The sequence below is a fragment of the Cnephaeus nilssonii genome (assembly GCF_951640355.1).
Source record: "Cnephaeus nilssonii genome assembly, chromosome: 14".
Classification (NCBI taxonomy): Eukaryota; Metazoa; Chordata; class Mammalia; order Chiroptera; family Vespertilionidae; genus Cnephaeus; species Cnephaeus nilssonii.
The window spans coordinates 75,273,541-75,296,434 of record NC_137085.1 but is presented as its reverse complement, the minus strand read 5'-3'; the positions used below and the strand labels follow the sequence as shown (position 1 = coordinate 75,296,434).

The 22,894-nt window shown below is 54.0% G+C and overlaps 1 protein-coding gene across 1 annotated transcript in view; it reads left to right on the top strand.

Annotated features, from left to right (window-relative positions):
• Positions 1-22,894, top strand: part of SHC3 (SHC adaptor protein 3) — a gene marked incomplete at both ends in the record, with an annotated part of 146,535 nt that overhangs the window by 91,553 nt on the left and 32,088 nt on the right. The window contains 4 exons of the mRNA XM_079789602.1: positions 1,653-1,772; positions 7,960-8,013; positions 13,376-13,427; positions 19,577-19,703. Coding sequence (XP_079645728.1) covers positions 1,653-1,772; positions 7,960-8,013; positions 13,376-13,427; positions 19,577-19,703 — 353 coding nt within the window. The remainder of the gene's footprint in view (positions 1-1,652; positions 1,773-7,959; positions 8,014-13,375; positions 13,428-19,576; positions 19,704-22,894) is intronic.

The window sequence follows — 22,894 nt, the reverse complement described above, 5'->3', positions numbered from 1 at the left end:
CCGAACTGCAGGGGTAACAGCTAATCCGGCAAAAAGTAGGAAGTGATGAGTTTTGAGTATTTATTGTTTTTTAAATGTATTTATTTGCAAGTTTACATAATTAATTTTTAATAGCAGCTGTTTTTCATGGCCAGCTCATAATATTCCTAAACATTTGATAATTGTCTCTCATTAGCTAGCACGAGCAGCTCTAGGACGCCGCTGCGTATCCCCATTATACAGAGATGAAAACTGAGGCACAGAGAGGACAGCCCATGAGGCCAGCAGGTGGTGGAGCCAAGCTCCAGCCCGACGACTTGGCCCCTGGGGCTGTGTGTTCAACCCCTGTGCTCGACCTTTTCATCTTGAGGTGTTTGGACCAAGAGAAAAAAAAAAAAAACTGGATTAAGAGAAAGCTCAGCAAAACTCTGTACTTAAGTGCCTAGTAAACACATAAGTAAATACCCAATCAGGACCTTTCTGCGCCTGGTCTGAATGTGGGGGCGTTCCTCTGTGTATCTCTGAGTCTGTCGGGGCAGGGGGTGGGGGCAGGCTGGTGCTTGCCTCTGCTGCTCCCCGGGCTGTGAGCTGTTTCTGTCTTCATAGCTCGGGGACATTCGTGACCAAAAGGGCAACGGAGTTTCTGGGAGAGGACTTTGGATGAAGGCTCAGATGTGCGGGCCTGTGTTCTGTCATCCCACAGGGGACATGGGGAAGCAAGATGCCTCCAGAATCTTGAATATGGGAACTAGGAGGGTGTCTGGGAACAGAGCCAGGTGGCGCCTGACCGGCGGGTCTTGGGGTACCCTCCTGGTTCTCTGGGTGCCGGTGACGGAAACAAGGCCGGCTTGTAGGCTCCGCCCAGGCCTACTGAATCAGGGCCAGGCAGCTCTGCCTTGCACTAGCTCAGGCGGGAGATGCACGCTGAGCCAGCCTGGTTAAGAAGTAGGGTTGGTTGGGATATCAAAGGGGGTGAGCTCTAATCTGAAGAGGAAGGTTGGGGGGTTAGCAATGGACAAGTGTGGCAGTGCCCACGCAGGGACCCAGGGAGAGGTGCCTGGCTGAAGCATCAGCCGCGGTCCCTGTGCCAAGAGCACTGACGGGCTGACGGATGCACCTGTTAGAGCCGAGCGGAGTCTGTCACTCTGCGGTGCCCAGACCCGTGTGTTCTAACTGGACCAGAGGATGTGCCGCCAAAGCGTTCATGTCCCAGTCCTCCAGCAACGAGCGCTCTCGCGGCTCAGTGCGATTGCTCATGACCTCTGAGCTGGACCGACTTAGTCTGGCCCTGCCTAATGTGGCTCCTGGTGGGATGAAGCTGGTTTCTGAGTGCAAAGCTGCAGGCCCTGGCCTGGGGCCCTGTCCCCAGGCTTACAAGTCACTCTCTCAGATGCATCCCAGCATGAGCTGCCCGGGACACTGACCCCTGCCTCTCCCTCATCTCAGTGTGTGCACAGATGTTTGTAATTCCCACACTGCGCATTCTAGAATCTTTGTGTTAGTGTCGGACGCCCCCCCACCCCCAGCTTATTCAAAGCACAATTTTCTTCATGTGCCTAATGAGGGTGGGAAGATGGAGGTTTGGGGGTGTGGCAAATGGGAACAACAGAGAGGCCCCAACAATGTGGCCTCCAGTGACTCAAAAGCGAAAATAACGCTGCTTGATTTCACAGCCTCCAAGCAAAATGCTGTCCAGCATCTTGGGCAAGAGCAACCTCCAGTTCGCCGGGATGAGCATCTCCCTCACCATATCCACCGCCAGCCTGAACCTGCGGACGGCGGACTCAAAACAGGTCTGTAGGGGGTGCTCAGGGCCCCCCAGCCCCACAATGGGTGTTTCGCGGGCTCCCCACTCCCAGCTTTACCAGGTCTGTGTGGTGCACATTGTGTAAAACCTTCACAAGCCTTCCAACTTCGATTGGCTACATGAAGGGTCACCAACAGGGTGATCGATGGCATTGGCTCTTTAATTCTTTCATACTTCACCTTTGCTGGAGTGTGGTGCATGAAGCCACTGATTTACTTACAGTGTAAACAAGGGGTGTGGGTGTGTGCAAACGTCTCCTCCTAATGCCCTGGCCCCTATTTTGTTTTCTCTGACACCATATTCCACTGGTTCTACAGCCCACATTTTATTGTCTGAAATGAATGGCATGTTGAGGTTTGACGTTATTTTTTTCTTAGCCAGTCATTACTTTGGAGCCTCTCACATTGATAGTGTCTAAGGGTTCACGTGATGTGGCGTCTCCATGTCTTCCCCGTGTGCAAGGCGTGTGCTGCTGATGGAGGCAGCACAGCAGTGATGTTCATGGGGGCGAACTCCATTCAGGATGGTTGCGTTTCTCTGCAGGGTTTCTTTAGGTTCCTCGGGTTCAGCTAGAAAAGTGATTATATGATATCATTACACGACCTGCTTGGTCACTCCCTGAAGATCTTACTTTAATGTTGCTGGTGGAAATGGGGTGCTTGTAGTGTCTCGAGAAAAATGGTTCAGAGATCAAGCATTGGGAGGATGAGGTACAGGGGTAAGATGAGGTACAGGGGTAAGGTGAGGCACAGGGGTAAGGTGAGGCACAGGGGTAAGGTGAGGCACAGGGGAAAGATGAGGCACAGGGGTAAGGTGAGGCACAGGGGTAAGGTGAGGTACAGGGGTAAGGTGAGGCATTGGGGTAAGGTGAGGCACAGGGATAAGGTGAGGCACAGGGGTAAGGTGAGGCACAGGGGTAAGGTGAGGTACAGGGGTAAGGTGAGGCATTGGGGTAAGGTGAGGCGCTGGGGTAAGGTGAGGCGCTGGGGTAAGGTGAGGCACAGGGGTAAGGTGAGGCACAGGGGTAAGGTGAGGCACAGGGGTAAGGTGAGGTACAGGGGTAAGGCGAGGCACTGGGGTAAGGCGAGGCACAGGGGTAAGGAGAGGCGCGGGGGTAAGGCGAGGCACAGGGGTAAGGTGAGGTACAGGGGTAAGGCGAGGCACTGGGGTAAGGCGAGGCACAGGGGTAAGGAGAGGCGCGGGGGTAAGGCGAGGCACAGGGGTAAGGTGAGGTACAGGGGTAAGGCGAGGCACTGGGGTAAGGCGAGGCACAGGGGTAAGGAGAGGCGCGGGGGTAAGGCGAGGCACAGGGGTAAGGTGAGGTACAGGGGTAAGGTGAGGCACAGGGGTAAGGTGAGGCACAGGGGTAAGGCGAGGCACAGGGGTAAGGCGAGGCGCGGGGGTAAGGTGAGGTGCTGGGGTAGAAATAAGCCTGCCCCAGGTTCCCGGTGCCCCTCTCCACGGGGCCCACTGGAAGGCGTCCAGCCTGGTCTTCCTCAAGCCCAGAAGCAAGGCCAGGCCCAGGAACTGTGCCATTGGTCCCATCCATGCAAAGCTTAGGCCAACTGAGGCTCTGTCCCCCTTCGACGGGCCGAGTCTCCGCAGCTGGTCGCACCGCAGCTGGTCGCACCACAGCTGGCGCTGTGCTGTCACACGCAGGCTTGCGGTTGAGGGTTGAGGCCGTCCCTGGAGCCCTGATGCTGCTGGCCCGCATGGCTGCTGCTCGCTAACGGACTGACGAGTGAAAGCACGTCACTGAGCACGAGGCCTTGGTTAAGACTGATTTTATCACCTGGGCTTGGGCAGGGGCCAGTCCTTTTATTTTTATTATTTTTATTATTTGTTTAATTTCTTTATTGATTAAGGTGTCACATATTTGTCCTCATTCCCCCATTCCCATCCCACACCCCTCCCCACGGATGCCCCAACCCCCTGTTGAACTTAACCATTGGTTAGGTTCATATGCATGCACACAAGTCCTTTGGTTGATCTCTCCCCCCTCCCCCCACCCTCTCCTATCCTCCCTCTGAGGCCCGATAGTCCGATCGATGCCTCCTTGTTTCTGGTTCTGTTCTTGTTCATCAGTCTATGTTGTTCATCATTTCCCCTAGATGAGCGAAATCATGTGTCACTAGAGATATAAGAACTGAATGTGAGACGAGCAATAATAGTTATGCTGACAGGCAAATGAATCAGTCTGTAGTGAGTTTCTTTCTGGACCAACAGTTCTTTTGAGACCCAATATCAATGTCCACCAGTTCCTTATGTGTACATGTCGGCACTGACCCCTCAGCTCTGGATGGTGGACAAATGGTGGTAATGCAGGTCCGATTCCCTCTGGTTTGGTCTCGGCCGGACCCAGGGGCACGGCTTCACTCGGACCCAGGGGCACGTGGCCTCACCCGGACCCAGGGGGTGCGTGGCCTCACCTGGACCCAGGTGCGCGCGGCTTCACCCAGACCCGGGACCCAGCCTCACCTGGATCCAGGGGCACACGGCCTCACCCAGGCCCGGGATCCAGCTTCACCCAGACCCAGGGGCGCGTGGCCTCACCCGGACCCAGGGGCGTGTGGGGCCAAGTCCTTTTAAACTAACCAGTCAATTTCCCAATCCTTCCCTGGCTTGTGCTGGGCCCTCCTCCCAGCCCATCCCTTCCTAAATCTTCCAGTTCTGGTCCCTTATCCAATCCGATGCTTTTCCCAGGCTTGGCTCCGCCCCCCATGGCTGCCATCTTAGTTCCTACTGCGCATGCCTCAGAGTACACGCTCCTCCTCCTGTGCCCTCCTGGCTCTGCTGGGCATGTGCTGAGCAAAGTGCTTTCTCCTTTTCTGTTTTCTCTCTTTAATCATGGACAACGGCCTTCTGTGGGGAAGCCTGCTTCAGGGGGTTCAGTCCCCTGGGGAGCTGGGACTGTTACATTGTCCTAGTAAGTGAGGCTTAATGTCCCACTCAGCTCCCTGTTGATGAGGCTTAATACCTTATTTCCTTTGCTCCCTTCCTTTATTAATACTAGTGACCCGGTGCACGGATTCATGCACATTGAAAGGAAATTAATTAGAAGGTGGCTGGCAGGGTGAGACTCGGCAAGATGGGCCGGACATGCCCTGGAGCCAAACTCCTGCGGTGGTCCCTCCCCGGCGTCTGCAGAGTGAGCGGGGTCCCTTTGGCAGGTGTGGTCCCTCAGCCTGGCCTGCGGCCATTGAGCCTAAACCAGCTCTCTGACATCCCCCGAGGGGTCCCAGATTGCAAGAGGGCGCAGGCCAGGCCGAGGGACCCCACCGGTGCACGATCAGGGCTGGGGAGGGACTGCGAGAGGGCTCCAGGGCATGTCTGGCCTGTCTTGCCAACTCCCCGATCAGCCAGATCCCAGCAGCAAACTAACCTACCCATCAGAGCACCTGCCCCCTGGTGGTCAGTGCACGTCATAGAGACTGGTTGAATGGTCAGACACTTAGCATATTAGGCTTTTATTATATAGGACTAGCCACCTATACTAGCATCAAGGCTGTCTGTATCTGACCTGATTTAGAGCTTGCCAAGGGAAAAAATGCCTCTTCCCCAGGGATGTCTAAAAAAAAAAAGAAAAATTTAGAAGGAACTGTTTAACATCATGGCTCAAATGTGTATACGAGTAGCTGCCCTGGATACCAGCAGGTGGAAATGCTGCTAACTATGAGTCCCCTCACCTGCTGTGCTCAGCCTGGACCCCTGCTGTCAGTGTGAGCTGGAAACCAGGTGTCTCCACACTGCAGAAGATAGGCCGTCCCCAGACTATGGGGACCATGGCAACGTGGCACCAGGGATGCCTAGGGCACCTTTAGGTTGCTACACATATTCTTATTGATGAATTTTCAAATTCCCAGGTAAGCAAGCACATTTCCAGCTCCATTTTTTCTCCACCCTACATACCCCACCTGAGATGTTGAAATAAATTCTAGATCCAGGATAGAAGCAAGAGGCAATGTCTGGGCATTGTTTTGACATAGTGGATGCCGCTCTCACTCTATTCCTTTGTCTTCACTCGAGTGATGGATGAGCCTTTTCTTTTCTCATTGGTACTTCCAAGGGATGGGTGAACCTGTCATTTAAGGGGATTGGTAGCTTGAACAGGCGCAGACTCTCTCTGGAGCTGCCTCCAGGCTGAGCAGCCATTGTGGCTAACAAGGGTTGGTCCCCTCAGCTCTGCTCTCAGATGCCCACATCCACTCTTATCCTATGTGGCTGTTGCACCTTTCATTTCTAGGAACCTTGGTCCTCAATTCTGCGGGATCTTACCTCCTAATTTTCCTTTTACTCACTTCCCCACCTCACAATACAGAGAAGCAAACTCAGAGCAGAAAGCATGAGCCACCATGGTTGGCCCTCTCCATCCTGGCAGAGGGGCTGGCTGGGTGTGCCAGCTCTCGTTGTCCTGCCCTTGGTGTAGGTGGGTGGGAGTGAGTCCTGAGGGATGCCGGCACGGACATCAAGAGCATGGTCTGAGGAAGGTCTGATGGGAGCCGAAGCTTGCATCCCTCTGGCTCTCCCTCCGGCCAAGTTCAGGGCCCAGCTGTAGCAAACTGAGAGCCAGCCGAGAGGGCACGCCCTGCCGGTGCGGAGAGAGCAGAAGGCAGTGCCCGCTCCCCTCTGCAGAGCTCTCAAGGAGAAGAAAAAGATGCAACAGCCTTAGAGCAAAAATACATGCTTTCAGTTAGTTAGCTCTCCTCTTAGCCAAAGGGACAGCATACACTCACACAGTGACGGTTATGCATCGTGTTGACCAAATATGATTTCCATTTTCCCCCTAAATCTTAGTGTTCACTTTGATTTCCAAACCCCGGTGTTAGCACTGCTTTGTTAAGAAAATTAAGTTAGCAAAAGTGAAATAAGTAAAATGTAATTTTAGAAGTCATAGTTTCGCCATCATTTGGGGGCTACTGTGTCCTCATTGCTCCCCGGAGCCCTCCACCCCTGGACTCGAGCAGGGTTCCGGAGAGCTGCAAAAGCCAGCCAGGAGTTTGATCGCCCTGGGCTTGGGCACAGGCGACAGAGCTGGACTCATATTTTTATTCATTTACAGTTTACCTTTGAACAATGCCTGGGTTCGGGGTGCCGACCCCTGTGCAGTCAAAAATCCGTGGTTAACTTTTGACTCTCCCCCAAACATAGCCACTATATGCTCCGGTTCTTCTGGGTCCTGAGTAGTATTGCATGTCCTCAAAACTGAAGTAGGCATTTAAAAACATTTTATCTTACAATTCATTTATAGTTTTGCTCCGGTTTTATAGGAGCATGTCTGGAAAAATCCCTCGGATGGTAGGATTACAGCTCTGTAAATTCTGACTGCCCACCCGCCAGGGCCTGAGGGGGCCGAGCAAAAACAAACCTGATTATGGTGGGAGGGAGGACTGCTCCCACCCCCAGAAATTTACTTCAATGTCATTACATTGTCTTTAAAAAGACAAAAGTAGCGTGGAAGACTTATATAGCTTTTTAAATTTAGTGCAGCTTCTAATTTACTCAGTGCCTGCTAAATTCCACTGTGCCCTGCAGTTTATAATGCTAATGGAAATTTCCCATTTGAAGGTGAACTTGGAATGTCTTTGCTAGATTTTAAGTTGATAAATTACAAGAGTGGCTGAAAGGGTACCCATTTTGATCTTGGATGAGGACTTTCCAATGTATGCGCACATGACGTAAATGGGCTGAAGTGGGGCAGACACCCTTCCCTCCACTCCAGCTCCGAGTCCATATGGAAGACCCCACGTGTCCTTGGAGACAGACACTGCGCAGTTGAATATTGTGGTGTGCGGGTGAGGCATTTTCCTTCTCAAAGAGGCATGGTCGTTAAGACCCTCTGTGTTTGGTCACAGCCCTGACAATGACTGGCTGTGGCACTTTGAGCAAACCACTTGGCCCCTCTGGGCCTCAGGCTCCCCATCTGTGAAATGGGATATAATAGCTCCTACATTACAGGACTACTGTGGAGCTTATAAGAGCTCATTTTGGCAAAGCTGCTAGATGAGCAGCTGACATGCTGTGTTATTACTTTTATAGTTGTTCTTTTCATTGGGTACCAATTTTACCGAGTTTGGGGAAACCTGGTTGATTCGTACTGCCTGTTAACGGTTGGTTTTCCAAGGCATGGGAAGAGCACTAACGGCACGTCTCGTTTCTTGTCTCGGGCCTGACAGATTATAGCGAATCACCACATGCAGTCCATCTCCTTCGCCTCGGGGGGCGACCCGGTAAGTGCCCTTGGCATTGTCTTCTCTTCATCTTGTTGGGAGTGGCTGGGTAGGGGCCCTACTTCCAAGGTGCGCTTCTTAGGGTGCCATCAAGAAAGTTTGAACTGTCACTTGTTAGCCAAGCACTGTTGACAACCCTTGAGGCCCTGGTTTTCTCAGGAGGTACTGAGAGCTGCCAGGTGCTGCCAGGTGTCTGCCTCCCGACTCTGTCTGCCCTGCTTGGTTCCTGTTTCTCCACGGGGCCTCCACCGGTCCTCTGTTTTTAAGTATAAGTGACTTGAAGGCTGTGAATTTACTTAGTCTAGTTTATTCATAAATATTTGAAATTGGCATTTTTCTCTCCAAATTTAACTGGTTTGGTTAGCCAACAGGGAAGGAGTTGCAGAGACAAAGAGGGAGACAGGATAAAATGGGAATGTTCTGTTTGTGCGAATGTTCTGTTTATTTTATGAAGAAGGTGCAATAACAAGGGGTTTGCTCCCCACGTGTGGTCAGGAATGTGACGCTCCCGTGTTAGCGGTCACTCTCAGTGTCAGGAGAGGCAGGACGCAGGGCCACACCTGCACACTCACTGCCGTCACCGTTCACTGCAGACAGTCCAGCCCTTTGAAGAAGCCCAGGCAGGAATGGGCCACGAGGGGGGCGGGGTGCAGAGGGAGCCGGTAGAAAACACGGCCCCTGTCAGCCGTGGACGGAGAAAGGCTCCCCAATGTCCTCACGTCACTTTTCATTGGTCTGGTTAAAGTGATCACCCAGGGAAACATCTAAATGTTCGGACAAAAGAGTGAGTTTTTCTTGGAGCTAAGTTTAATCAATTAAATTGTTCAATGTCCTGGGAAGATGTCCTTTTGCTGTTAAATTTTTTTTATAATAAAAGAATGGTGGCTTATAGTGGTATTTTCGTTATCCTGTTGTTTTGTGTTATTTAGTCAAAGTATCAGTAGGCAGTGCTCAGATTTTAAATAAAATGTACGGGTCCAGGGTCGCCTGAGTAATTGGCGGGTATATTACTCCTGGCCCCAGGCAGGGAGTTCTTCCCATGTCCATGTTTATCCTGCAGACCGTGCCTCCCAGGCCCTTCCCCCTGGGCGGCCTGACTGTAAACTGCTGTTGGCACAGGGAAGGCGGAGTCGAGGGGCGCTTTCCACTGCTGGCTGCTGTCTCTGCGTTTCCAAAGGGCGTGTGATCATGGGAGTGTCTTCCTACAGGGGAACCAGCACACCTCCCCCCCTCCTCCAGCTGCTGCAGCCCCCAGGGGGGCATCACACATGCTCAGCCCAGCAGTGCTGCCCAGAGAGCTCAGCTGCAGGGAGAGGCCGGGCGTCTCCCCATCTCAGACCCTTGAGCCAAGGGCCCTGTCAGGAGGAGGGATGTGTCCACCTTGCGGACGGCTCTTTGCCTTTAAACCTCCGCTTACTCGCCAAAGGGTGACCGCCAACATCTGACCTCTCACTCAGTGGGCTTTGGCCCTTTTCACACGTAGGGTCTTGTTTTCAGGTCTCTTAGGTGGTTTCTTCTTCTTCCTCCCGTCCCTCCCCTCGCCTCTTCTCCCCTTCCCTTCTTTTACTTGCCTTCTAATCCTTCATCTCTTACGTTTCATTGTAAAGTGTATTGAGAAGGTGGAAGTCCTCCATAGTTGAACCCATCATTGGTGCACTCGAGGGTTATGCCCAGAGGTGCATGCGCACCTGTTCTCCGCCGGCCCGACCCCACCCCACATCCGCACTGACGCCTGCACCTGTGCTGGGCTGGAACCATAGCTTCCTACATTTGGAAGTGACCCAGTTGGAAAAACAAAAGGCAGAAACACTGCCACCTGCATCGACAGTCCTCTCCGGAGCCTGGGTCAGTCCTCATCCCGCGATGACGGAGATGCAGAGATCTAGCAAACGGGAAGCCAAACACATTGTCCTGTGCGGAAACCAGTTCATTCTCCAGGGTGCACACAGGTCTGCGAGCCTTTCTCCGCTCCCCCATCACTTCTTCATCAGGAAAGGGAAGCGTTCAGGGACCCTTAAAGTAATTCATGCGCTTTTATGCTCTTGCTGATTTTTTCTGTCAGACAGAGAGAGAGACATCTGTCAGAAAAAATGAGCAAGAACATAAAAGCTTATGAATTACTTCCCGCTTCCCCTGTAACCAGTCCAAGTATACATCACATTGTCCATTAATTCTATACCAACTTGGTTGATAGTTATTACAGTTGGTGGGTGTTTTAAATAAAACCAAAAGTTCTAGGTTCTAGTCCTTGTTCTGTTGCCACGTGTATATCTACTAATTGCTCTGTGCCTCAGTTTACCAGGTCAGAAAGTAATATTTTGAAATGTCAAATAAGACAGGTTGGAAAACACTGTTAATCGCTCCAAGAAAAAAGGGCACAGATGAATTATAATCTACATGATTAGCAGTGTTAAAAGACCACGAAAGAATGAATACCGGCCAGGCTCAGAAAGTCTTGGCGAGTGAGAGCAGAGATGGTAAACACTGAACACGTGTGGCCCCACCTCGGGGACTCCATGCGCTCACTGTGTGATGTCAGGAACACTGTCTGAACAGCCATGCACCCCTCGCTGTGCTACAAAAATAATATTGGCATCAGGAAAGCTCTGTCCTGGCTGGACCACTGGCCATCGGAGTGACAGGGACACCTCACATCTGAGCAGACTTTCTCAGGTTGGAATAAGAATTTAAAAAGAAGAATTTTCTTGTGTATGCCACTAGGGTTGACTCAAATTAAGTTTGTTACCCAAATATGTACAAAAATAAAGTATAGACTCCCATGATATACTTTTTTTTCTGGTTAATCCTCACCTGAGGGTATTTTTCCATTGATTTTAGAGAGAGTGCAAGGGAAGGGGACAGACAGAGAGAGAAACATCGATATGAGAGAGACATATCGATTGGTTGCCTCCCGCACACGCCCCAACCAGGGCTGGGATCTAGCCTGCAACTGAGGTACGTGCCCTTGACCGGGAATCAAATCCAGGTCCCTCAGTCCACAGGCTGATGCTCTATCCACTGAGCCAAACTGGCAAGGGCAATGTTATACTTTTTACTGAACTGCAAACCCCAATCAAACTGGGAAGATTACTAATAAACACAGTAACAGCCAATAGGTTCAAAGCAGCGTTAATTTCCTGTGATGGGTAACGTTCTGCTGACACGAAGCCTCTGCTCTCGGTGTGAAGCCAGACTGGCCACCGGGCTCCCTCAGAGTCTTCTGCGGGCGGCATCTCTCCTCTGTGCCAGAGACTCCGCTCCGCCACTGATTTCTTCTCCTCAAGCAGACCCTTACTTGTCCATCCTCGTGTATAAATGTGACAGAAATTTGCTTCAGGGAGGGGGGGGCTAAGGCATTGAGTCTTCTATGATTAGATGATGTCCTTTCTACCTAACTTTCTAAGGATGTGGGACCCATAACGTGGGAAACCCAACTAAAAATCTCGGCACTAAAACTGCATGCAGAACATGGTGCCCGGTGGTCACCCACATGATCCCGAATATTCTTATCTTAATCTTTAAGGTTATCATGGAATGAAAACACAAAACTAAGAGGAAATCCTGGTGACATCTCACATGCAGGGGGAGATCCCTGCCCAACCCTAGGTTTCGGGGATCTCAGTTTGAGAAACACGAGTGTTCCATGAGGAGCCCCCTGATCGCGACAGCTCCCGGGCCCAGGGACAGGGTCTCTGATTGCGAGCGACAAGCCTTATTTTTGCCAACAGCTTCAGAGTCTTACCAGGTCTTCCTAATGGAAATGACGGGGGCAGGTGGACTGGTGTGACTGTCTCTTGCTCCTTCCCCAGGCCAGTCTGTGACTATGCCAATGGCCAGAGCTCTGAGCGGGAAGAGCAAACGGCCTTCCTGCACGGGAAGAGGGCCCTGTGTCACAGCCCATTGCTGGGGGGCTCTCCTCCCCGGCGTGGTTGCACTGTGTCATCGTGAGCTCCGGGGGCAAGGATGTGTGGCAATGACTTCACCACCCACCACCCTGAGGGGTGCTCCACAGCCTTGTACGCCCACCTGCAGGCACGCTCCCCTGCCCCTCCCTCACGGGGGGATTCTGGGAGCCCCTTGGAAAGTGAAGGTGCTCACTACAGACTCTCCCAGCTGCTAACAGCCATGTCGCCCAGCCCTGCGAAGCAGGAGCCCTCGGGGGCTGTCTGCACCAGTGGTGGGAGCTGTCTGTCTGCACCAATGGTGGGAGCTGTCTGTCTGCACCAGTGGTGGGAGCTGTCTGTCTGCACCAGTGGTGGGAGCTGTCTGTCTGCACCAGTGGTGGGAGCTGTCTGTCTGCACCAGTGGTGGGAGCTGTCTGTCTGCACCAGTGGTGGGAGCTGTCTGTCTGCACCAATGGTGGGAGCTGTCTGTCTGCACCAGTGGTGGGAGCTGTCTGTCTGCACCAGTGGTGGGAGCTGTCTGTCTGCACCAGTGGTGGGAGCTGTCTGTCTGCACAAATGGTGGGAGCTGTCTGTCTGCACCAATGGTGGGAGCTGTCTGTCTGCACCAGTGGTGGGAGCTGTCTGTCTGTCTGCACCAATGGTGGGAGCTGTCTGTCTGCACCAATGGGACAAACCTTTACAGGCCCCCGACCCCCCACCCCCGCAGAGAAGTCTCTTCTGCTTTCATGAAACGAGAGAATTATTGGTTCCTGTGACTGTTTGTTTCCACGTGGCCACCTGGGCGCACTGCCGAGGCTGTGGGGTCTGTGTCCTGCTTAGATGGGAGGCAGGCATGGAGGCACAGGTTTCACGCGGAGGGATCCAGCTCATATATTCGAAACACCTTAAAAGAATTAAAATGACTACTGATGTCCAAAACAACAACAAGAAAGAACCCTGGCCTTTGAGCACCCCCTGCTGAGTGTCCCCTGCCAGCGGCTCTCAGGGAGGCCCAGGCCAGCGGCAGCAGCAGCACCTGCGGCCTCGCCGAAAGCACACCTTGTGGCCGCCCTCAGGCCCAGCGCGGGGAAGCCCTGGGCACTGCGCAGCCTGTGCTGGAGCTGCGAGGGGTGTGGCACCCGCTCCAGTGAGAGCCGCCGAGCAGACAGAGCTGCCAGTGCTCTCAGCCTCGGTTCCCATGGGGTCATCGGGCAGCTTTCCAACACCCCGTCCCCAGGCCTCACGCCCAAGTCATAAACCAGGTCTCCTGGGCCTGAGACTGTTCTTAACGCTCCTCAGTGACCCTCCCCCCCCCCCCCCCGCAGGAATCTGCAATTCACAAGGTCCCGCGATCCGCCCCCCCCCCCCACCCGCGGTGCCGTGTGAGAACGGCCGCCTCAGGGGCTGTTTGGACAGCATGTCCTTCCTGAGCTGGTCTGTGACTGTTAGTGACGTGGGCGTCTGATTTTTTTTGACAGGACACAACGGACTACGTGGCGTACGTAGCTAAGGACCCTGTTAACCGCAGAGGTAAGCAATGCTTGACCCTTGGCATCTCTCCTCAAACACAGACAGGCTCGACCCTGAGGTTAACACAGACATGCCTCTCAGCTCAGCCCTTTCGCCGTGAGCCAGCACCTCACACTGCTCACGGCCATTGAGGCTCACAGGCAGTGATGCGCGGCACCCCGGGCTGGGCTGTGAGCTCCAAACGCACACCTGTACGGCCAGCGTGCTCGCAGCACCTGCCCCGCTCCGGGCAGCTGCCCTCAGACCTTGAAAGTGGCCCCGCTGCACAAGAAGACGCCCAGCCAGGCTGAGCTCCGGTGCCCACTGCTGAGTCTCCCGGAGCCTGGCGCTGCCCGCACAGCCTGGAGGCCCTGTCCAAGCCTAGGTGCTGTCACCTCCTGCCCCTCAGAGCTACCCAGGTGCGGTGTGGGGCCCGAGGCATTCCAGGGCTTTCCATCCTCATGGGCTCTTACTCCTAGACTCTCCTTGCACACCACCACCCCGATTTATCACTTAAAAACCAAGCCCCACTCACCTGGGCATGGCCCGACGAAGGGTGCTGCCCTTAAATACCCGGCAGCCACTGGTTCGCCAGCAACTCCAATTCAGATCTCACCCCACCGTCACCAGAGGCGTGGAAACAGCACAAAACGATGCTTGCCTTGACCACCCACTGGCTGCCTACCTTCCCACCCATCACCCGGTACCGACGTTTTTCTAGTGTGCAGCACTTGTTTATTCTGATACTTACACACAGATTTTCTTCTTTTTAAATTTCTATACAAATGAGGTCTTAGCATTCTATTTTCAAGCCAGCCTAGAGAGATCTGGTTACCTGGTCCAGGACATGGCTTTCCCGCGATCTGCCCTCAGGTCTCTGGAGCCCCGGGGCCCCGTTTCCACCCCGCCACGTTCCGTGGCCCCTCATGAGGCATGTGCAGGGAAAGGCTGGATGATGGACGCATCAATGCACCTTGCAAATGGCGCGCAGACTGGCTGGGACATTCGCGTTGCCTTGTGAGTGAGTGAGGGCGACTTTCCATTGAGACTGCCCAGCCCTGGGCTAAAAAGCAGTGGTTTGATGGGCTGCCTTTTCTTTCTTGAGAATGAAGGTGAGCTCTTACAGAGTGTTGGCTGTTATTCTTCTCTAGGTATGTTGGGCCCCCCTAGAAGCTGGCATTGGGGTGTCTGGGGGATGGGGGGTTCATAGATGAGGTATTCTAATGCAGATAACATACTCTGATTGTCACATTGTCACTCCTGGATGAGGACAAAGGTTTTAGGGGAGATGGAAAAGGGACCAGATGGTCTCGATGCGTTGAGGACTGTCCCCACCCCTTGCTGACATGCTCTGTGACCACTGCTGACCCCGCAGCAGCCCTTACATAACGTGTTTGAGGAGAGATGCCAAGGGCCTTACATAACAGGCACGTGGCTGTCTGAGAGGGCAGACTCGGGCAGCTCAGCACCAGCGATCCTCCAGGTGGAGACTGTGTCCTTAGTTGCTGGGCTGCTGTGCAAATGCTACAAGCCAGGGGCCTCACAGCAACAGGACCCCTGCTCCCAGCTCTGGGGGCGGAACAAAGGTCAGCTGCCGACCCTGGAGGCTGCAGGGGAGAGTCCTTCCTGCCTCGTCCAGCTTCCAGGCGTGTGCCTGCCCCTGGGCGCGCGGGTGCCTCGCCGCGCCCTCAGCCCTCGCCTGCCCAGAGCCTGAGTGTGCCGCTGGCTTCCCGGGGACGCCTTGTAACACACCAGATGTGCTGGGTCAGACCCACCGCCCAGCTGACCTCCCCTGGCTAGTTAGTCTGCAGCGGCCTTGTTTCCGACTAAGGGCACCTCTCACTGAGGACACTAACCCATTGCAGAGGCCACCCTTTAACCACCCCAGAGTCCCACGAGTTTGGGAGGGGGCGGGCAGTCTGCCCCTCGCCCGGCACAGAATGCTGTTTCCGCCCAGGGCTGAGGGTTGTTGAAGTAAACTTCGAGCAGTCCTACCGTTTCTGACGTCTTCAGTGGCTCCGGGGGCAGTGGTTCTCACGGAGCTACACGTTCGAGTCACGTAGGGAGCTTGGAAACTCGGGTCTCAGGCCTCAGAGGGCAGGGCCCAGCCCGAGGCCTGTTCAGAGCTCTCCAGGTGGCCCCAGGCAGCCGGGCAGGAGCGGGCTCGGAGGGAGGGGCTGGGCCCAGTGCCGTCTGACGTGGGGCATGGAAGTGTGCAGGCTGCTGTCTCGTTTCAGGGCCACGACCAGGAGTGCCTTTGCCCACAGGGCCTTTTCAAAGCCATGGAAGTCAGATACACCCCGCATCCCGTGGGTGCTGGGCCTGGCTCCCCCAGGGGCATCGTGCGGTGCCAGTGGGGCAGATACTGGCCTGCGTGCTGCAGCGCTGGGGCACCCTGGCACGGGGCCCTCTGAGACACTTGGTGGGGGACACACACTCCTTCCTTCCAATCACCTATCGCCTGTCACTTATGATTAAGTGTCAGGATCCCGGCAGGGCTCAGCCGGCCGACTCTCCTGCTCCATGTGGCGTCAGTGGGGACACAGGGTGGACTTTGGCTGGTGGCTGGCCTGGTCTAGAGGGTCCAAGGTTACTTCGCTTCCACGCCTGACACCTTGGTAGGGATGACCAGACGGCCAGGCCATCAGAGCCTTTCCCTCCCCGGGGAGCCCGAGGGGCCATCAGGGCGGCAGGCCTTCTCGCCTGGCAGCTCTCGGCTCTGAGACACCAAAGGGGAAGCTTGCAGGGCTCTGAAAGGCCAGGCGCCGCTCCAGTCCAGCACGGGTACTGTCCGAGCAGCCACAGCCCCGGCCCAGGGAGCGGCCAGACCCACCCTCTGGGGAGTTTGCAGCCTTCCCTGCACCAGGGCTCTGTCCCCACAGCAGGCCCAGCCTCGTGGGAGGCCGTGGTGCAGGGAGGGGCTCACGGTTTCGCCGCGAACATGATCTCAGAACATCCTTTGTCTCAGCTCATATGTGTCCATCCCACAGCTATCTCCTTCTAGTGAGGAGCTGCTGTTCCCCCCCGCCCCCCCCTCCCCCCCGTCCGCCTCCCCAGTCAGGCAGCGAGGTTAATGCAGTAAGAATGGCCTCTGCCTTCGGAGTCAGATCGCGAAGACATTCTGGGAGTAAATGGTAAATGTTCTTGTCTGGGCTCTACATGTCTGACTCCCCCTGCAGAGGCCCAGCGCCGTGCCAGCGTGGTCCCCTGGCCGCAGGCACAGCGCCTCAAGACGGGCAGGTGTCAGGACACATCTGGCTCCCAGAAATCTTCTGTCCAAATCCTTCAGCGTTGGGTCAGAGTTTCTCACTGCCATCGCTGTCTTTTCCATGGTGATTCCTGCCTATGAATTTTTGCATGTCTTTTGGTTTAGCTAGAAGTTATGTGCAGTGAGAATCTGGTGTCAAGAACCCATGCTCCTAGAGTTAATCTGGTGGAAGGCGAAAGATTCTGACCCATGCCATGGAGCTGTATGGGAACCTTGGTGAATGGCCTGAGCAGGAATCCCGCGTGGGAATGCCGCCTCCAGTGGCCACACCTGCCCACTCCCAGCTTCTCCAACAGCTCGGATGATTTCAACAGAACTGGGGTTGCTCTAGCCTCGGGCAGTGGTAGGGCCCAGGAGGTGACTTCCCGGGAAAGGCCTAAACGCTCTGTCACTGGGGGCAAACAACACAGCACCTCATCTGCACCAGGTGGCGGGGAGGGAGCGAGGGTGTGTTTGTTGTTTTTTAAGCTGGGAGGAGGTGGTTTCCTGTGAGTGGACATTTAGGCTGCTCCACACTTGGCTGTTGTCAACAGTGATGGTACAAACATGCCAGGCCCTGGGCTTCCGACATCCTGTGCCAGACACTGAATGCGCCGTCCCTCCAGGCTCTGGCTGGGAGCCGGCGCCGGCGCACTCTGCACTCAGAAGTCTCAGCCCCGCACACCGACAAGCCACAGGTCTGCCTTTCCTCCTCCACACGGTGCTAGTCTCCTCGCCGTGCACAGGGCCCGAGCGAGCGCAGTCCTGCTCTCACCTGTCTCATTCCCCCTCTCCCGCCCGCCTCCAGCCCCTCAGACAGCTGGCTCTTCCTTGAACGGCAAGGCAGCGCCTGCCTCAGGGCCTTTGCACCTGCTGGGCCCTTGACCTCGACCTTCTTACACCAGAGGGTCACTGGCTCCCTCCCTGACTGCTCCCAGGTCACCTCTGCCACTGCCACAGGCCAGGGCTGTGTGTGTGTTTGGGCCACGTTTTGGGTTTTACAGCCTCGTTTTGAGTCTTGACTCTACGTGTCTCTCATCTAGTCTCCCTCTTGCTCAGGAATGATGTCTCCGCAATGTCCTTTCCCCTCAGGGGTGAGGAGGCAACCCCGACGGCTGCTCCCCTTGGGGAGGCCTCCTCCTTCCTCCCGCAGCCCGGTGAGGAGTGGCTTTGGCTGAGGACCATTGCAGTCCTCTGAGGCAGGAGCAGGCGCAGCGAGGCCGGCAGCCCAGGGTTAGTTTGGGGTTTGGAGTGAGTTTCTGGAACAACGGAGGGCATTTTACTGCGGGAGCCTCACACCCAGCCAACAGATGCTGTTTCCTCAGTCCACTGAGGGCGTGCCGGGCAGGAGGCCGGCCACTCTGCCAGCCTGGGGCATCTCCCAGCAGGACTGGGCCGCCCAGCGAGGCGCTGCCCGGAGCCTCTGCAGTGATGTCCTGAGGGCGGCCGGCAGGGGGCAGTGTGCGCCTGCTGCCCTCTGGTGTGTGAGGGCGGACGGGGTGGGGGCTGCGGGCGCCTCTGCCCACACCTGGCTCTCCGCTCCCTGCGCTGGCGGCAAGGGCACGGCCTTCTCCTTGAGAGAACGATGAGCTGCACTCTTGACCCTCCCGGGTCTGTATTCTGGTTTTCCAGAGGACGGCCAGCCACCCCGTGGCTGCTGCCGATGCTGGGGTGGCGCGTGGGGCTGGAAACCCGGGGTGTGGGGGCCCAGCTGTCTTTCCCTCGCCGGCCTCGGCTCCTCCTTCCCTTCAGCGGGAGACACGGACGTTCCTGCCAGCCTGCCCGCCAGGAGCGGCCCTCCAGCCGCTGCTTCACGGGCGCTGCTTGTGCCCGCCTGGGCTCACACTTGGAGCTCCGCTCAGCGGGCAATGACAAACATCGCTGGGGCGTCGTCTCCCGGGGCCCAGCCCTTGTCATGCCTGGTGTGTCTGAGGACTGCATGGCGCCACAGCGCGGGGCAGCCCCTCCTCCTGGCAGAGCTCCCCGTGTCCTCAGGCTGCGCCCCTCCAGCCCGGGGGCGCCCCTGGCTCTGCAGAGAAGGCCGCATCGCGCTGCAGTCACCCGGCTTCAAAGGCCGTGCGGCCTCTGCCCCTCCCCGCCAGTCTCCATGCCCAGGAGCCTCCTTCCCAGGGTGCCGGCTTCTCCTGCGGCCGGAGCGCGTGCGGGTCTCTGAGCCTGAGGACACTCCCTGTGGGAGTGCCTCCTCCTCCTGGGCCCCTGCGTGCCCCGGACGAGCCGCCCTAAATCACTTACATCTGAGCTGCTGCCCGGAGAAAGGTGAAGGGGACACGGGTCTGTCCCATCAGCCACAGGTCTGTCCCATCAGCCACGGGACCCCATCAGCCACGGGACCCCATCAGCCACGGGACCCCATCAGCCACAGGTCTGTCCCATCAGCCACGGGACCCCATCAGCCACGGGACCCCATCAGCCACGGGGACCCATCAGCCACGGGACCCCATCAGCCACGGGACCCCATCAGCCACGGGACCCCATCAGCCACGGGACCGCAGCACGCGCCCGGGGACGGGAGGGGCTGGCGCCTCCGTGGGATGCCACGGACAGTCACTACCTCGTAGAGCAGAGGTGGGGCCTTCTCGTGCCTTTCCCCACGCGACCCCCCTTTCTCTGAGGGTTCCCCCTTTCTCTGATGTGCCGCAGCCTGGTCACAGGACAGCGTGTCCCTGAGGGATGGCGGGCACCTGCCCCAAAGGGACTGGCTTTTAATTTTAGAGAGAATAGGCTATGGAGGAACGCATCCGATGGTGGCGCTGGGTGGAGCTGCGGGTGAGGCCCCCGGACATATTAAGAAGGACACACGCCCCCCTGGGCCCCTTTCCTCCCCGGGCTGACGGGTTCCACCCCCGGAGGCTCTGCGCAGGGGCAGGCGCTCCTGTGCCTCAGGCCGCCGCTGCTCCCACAGCTTGCCACATCCTGGAGTGCTGCGACGGGCTGGCCCAGGACGTCATCGGCGCCATCGGACAGGCCTTTGAGCTGCGGTTCAAGCAGTACCTGCGGTGTCCCGCCAAGGTCCCTGCTCTGCACGACCGGTGAGTAGCTCCTCTTGGCAGTGGCCTTCTGCGACGTATCACCTTTCCTCCTTAAAAAAATCAAACAAACAGAAACACTCACTAGGAGGAAGCCGCGGCTGCCTCCCGGGGCGCGCTCTGGGCAGGGCTTCCTGGGCTCCGACGGCCGGGTGCGCTGGGGCGCTGAGGAAGTTGGCAGATGGAAGCCGACACGCGGGCGATTCTCTGAAGGCTCAGAAAAACATTTTTCCTGGAAACTATAGTGATAGTAGCCAAGGTTACAGAAAAGCATCGGAATACGTTTTTGCTCTGCTTCCTGAGGAGCCATGTGATGTTTCCACAGGCCACCTCCTCGGGCGCACCCTCAGGTTCCGCACGTCCGCTGTCGGGCACCGCGGTCCAGCAGCCCCTGCCCAGAGGCTCCTGTGAGGCCGGGCCTGGAGTGACCAGTGTCCGTCTGCTGGTGGCCTTTGCAGCTCGGAAACCCACCGTGGCCCTGGTCAAGTTCTCTCCCCAGCCTGGGTCTCTCCTGTGGAAATGTGTTCCCTGTGAAATAAGAAGAATGGGGCCTTGGCAGTGCTATGATTTTTTTTTTCTTTTAAATATATTTTATTGATTTTTTTACAGAGAGGAAGAGAGAGGGATAGAGAGTTAGAAACATCGATGAGAGAGAAACATCGATCAGCTGCCTCCTGCAACACCCCCCACTGGGGATGTGCCCGCAGCGAAGGTACATGCCCTTGACCGGAATCGAACCTGGGACCCCTCAGTCCACAGGCTGACGCTCTATCTATTGAGCCAAACCGGTCTTGGCAGTACTATGATTTTAAGTGTTAAATAAAATAGTAAATGTGAACAGGAGTGGTGAGGTATTTAATTTATTATAAAAATGTTCAGGACTGACCACTGGATGCCTTTAGGACATAAGGATATTCCATGCAGCATAAAACAGTCACTCAGGGCACAGTGGTCACTCAGCAGGCTGTCCGGGACCGACCGTTCATGTGGAAGGCCTGGCTGTCACCGTGGTGTGTTCACTGCCAGGAACACCTGGTTTTGTTTCTCCCAAATTGACTTCGCATGCTTTTCCCACCGTCTGCAGCCACATCTGGGACTCAGTCATGCGGCAGTGTCCCTTTGCTTCCATTATTTTGCAGATTTTTGTCATCTCTATGAAGTTTTCACCTTTCTTGAAAGAGACTTTTAATTTTTCTCCCTCATCCACTGGAACATTTCTCTACGACGTTCCTTTTGGAGGTGCCTGTGACGGCCCCACTTTTCCCGTTGCCAGAAGCTCTCACAGGCTCAGGCGGGCTGCATGGGTGAGAAGAGTTGGAGTGAAAGTGACAGTGCCCCAGATGGCCTTGCAGGGGATGAATGAACAAACTTTCAAATTCCATATCAATGCGATATAGTCATTACAAAGAATACATCGGCATATGTGTATTATCAGAAAAAAATGGCAGAGTTTTTTAATGGAGTGAAAAACATATGAACCATTTATGAACCATTTAAAAACACAAACAATTCTATACATAGTTTATGTATAAATGCATGTATATAAAAACATGCAGAAATATTATACCAAAACGAGGATATGCAAGGATGAAGTGGGCGTGGAGTGGGCTTTAACTTTGTCAAGTGCATTTCCTCCCTAACATTTTTTAAAGTAAAGGTACCAATATACAAAAAAAAATTTGCAGCGAACACCTTTATACCCATCATCTAGCTTCTACATTAACATTTTACTGTTAATTTCACATAACTATTCATCCAAAGTAAGTTTGACAAATTTTTTTTCCTCTGGAAAAAAGGAAGCAAATACAGCAAACTGTTCACACTGTTTAGTCTCGGTGGTGGATGTGTAAGTATCTTTTTTTATTAATTATAGTTTTCTGTACTTTGGAAATGTTATGTAAAAGTCAAATAAGCACTATTTAAACAATGTGTATAAAAATGGGTGGTTGGAGTTGATTGAACTACCATCCTTCCCTGGGAATAAACATAAGGCATGAAGTCCTATATATGTTTCTATATAATAAATTTTAAAGAAATTTAATTTTGTACCACTGTTCTCTGTTTCCTCATGTGGATATGTATTATCATCTGGTGTTCTTTCATTTCAGCCTGAAGTACTTCCTATTAATTGCAGGGCAGATCTAGTAGTGATGAATTTTTTCAGTTTTTATTTATCTGGAAATGTATTATTTTTTGTTTCATTTTGGAAGGATAGTTTTACTGGGTATAGAGTAGTTGGTAGACAGTCTTTTTCTTTCAGTACTTGAATATGCCCTCCCATTGCTTTCTGGCCTTCATTGTTTCTGAGAATAAAGTCAGCTGTGAATATTATTGAAGATTCTTTGTCCAAAATCTGAGTTTCCACAGGGGCAATTTCTATCGATTGCTTTTAATCCTTGTGTTTCTTCGCATGTATCATAAAATGTTTGTTGTTGAAGCTAGAGATTTTAAATAATATAATGTGCTAATTCTGAAAATCAGATTTCACCCCTCCTCAGGATTTGTTGCTGCTTTTTTAGTGGTTATTTTTTTCTAAACTTTTTTAAACTAAATCCATAACTCTATATTCTTTGTTAGATATGGCCACTGACAACTCTGTTCAGTTCAATTATTAGAAAACTAACGATTAGAGATTTCCTTAAATCCCTAGAACTCTGTGTGTGTGTGGGCACCTCTTCAACACTCAGCTAGGCAGGTGGCTATTCCGCCTTAACTTTCACTTCCTGTCTGTGCATAGCTTCAAGGTAAGCCAGAGGTGAGACTAGGCCTTTTTGAATCTTTCCTGAGCAGGCATACATCCTTGGACATGAACAGAGTCCTAAGAATACATGTGGCCTTCTAGATTCCTAGAAATATGTTGAAATTTATCAAAGTTCTTACTGACATTCTATTTTCTAGCTTTTTTTTTAAGCTTTCGATTAGCCTATTTTTTGCCCCAAATGTTATACTGCCTCAGGGTGCCATGTTGTTAAACAATTGCCTCTAATTGTTTTTGACAAATGTCCCAGGGTAAGAGGCATTTTTTTCTCCTGGGCAAGCTCTGAATCTGTCAAATAGAGACAGCCTTAGGAGTGACCTCTTCTAAGGAGTGACTAGGCAGTTTACATAATGATTGCTAGCTGGGAATGGGGCTTTGAAAGAGACTCAGTGCTGTTTTGCCCCCTCCTAATGTTATCAGGCTACTGGTTTTCTCT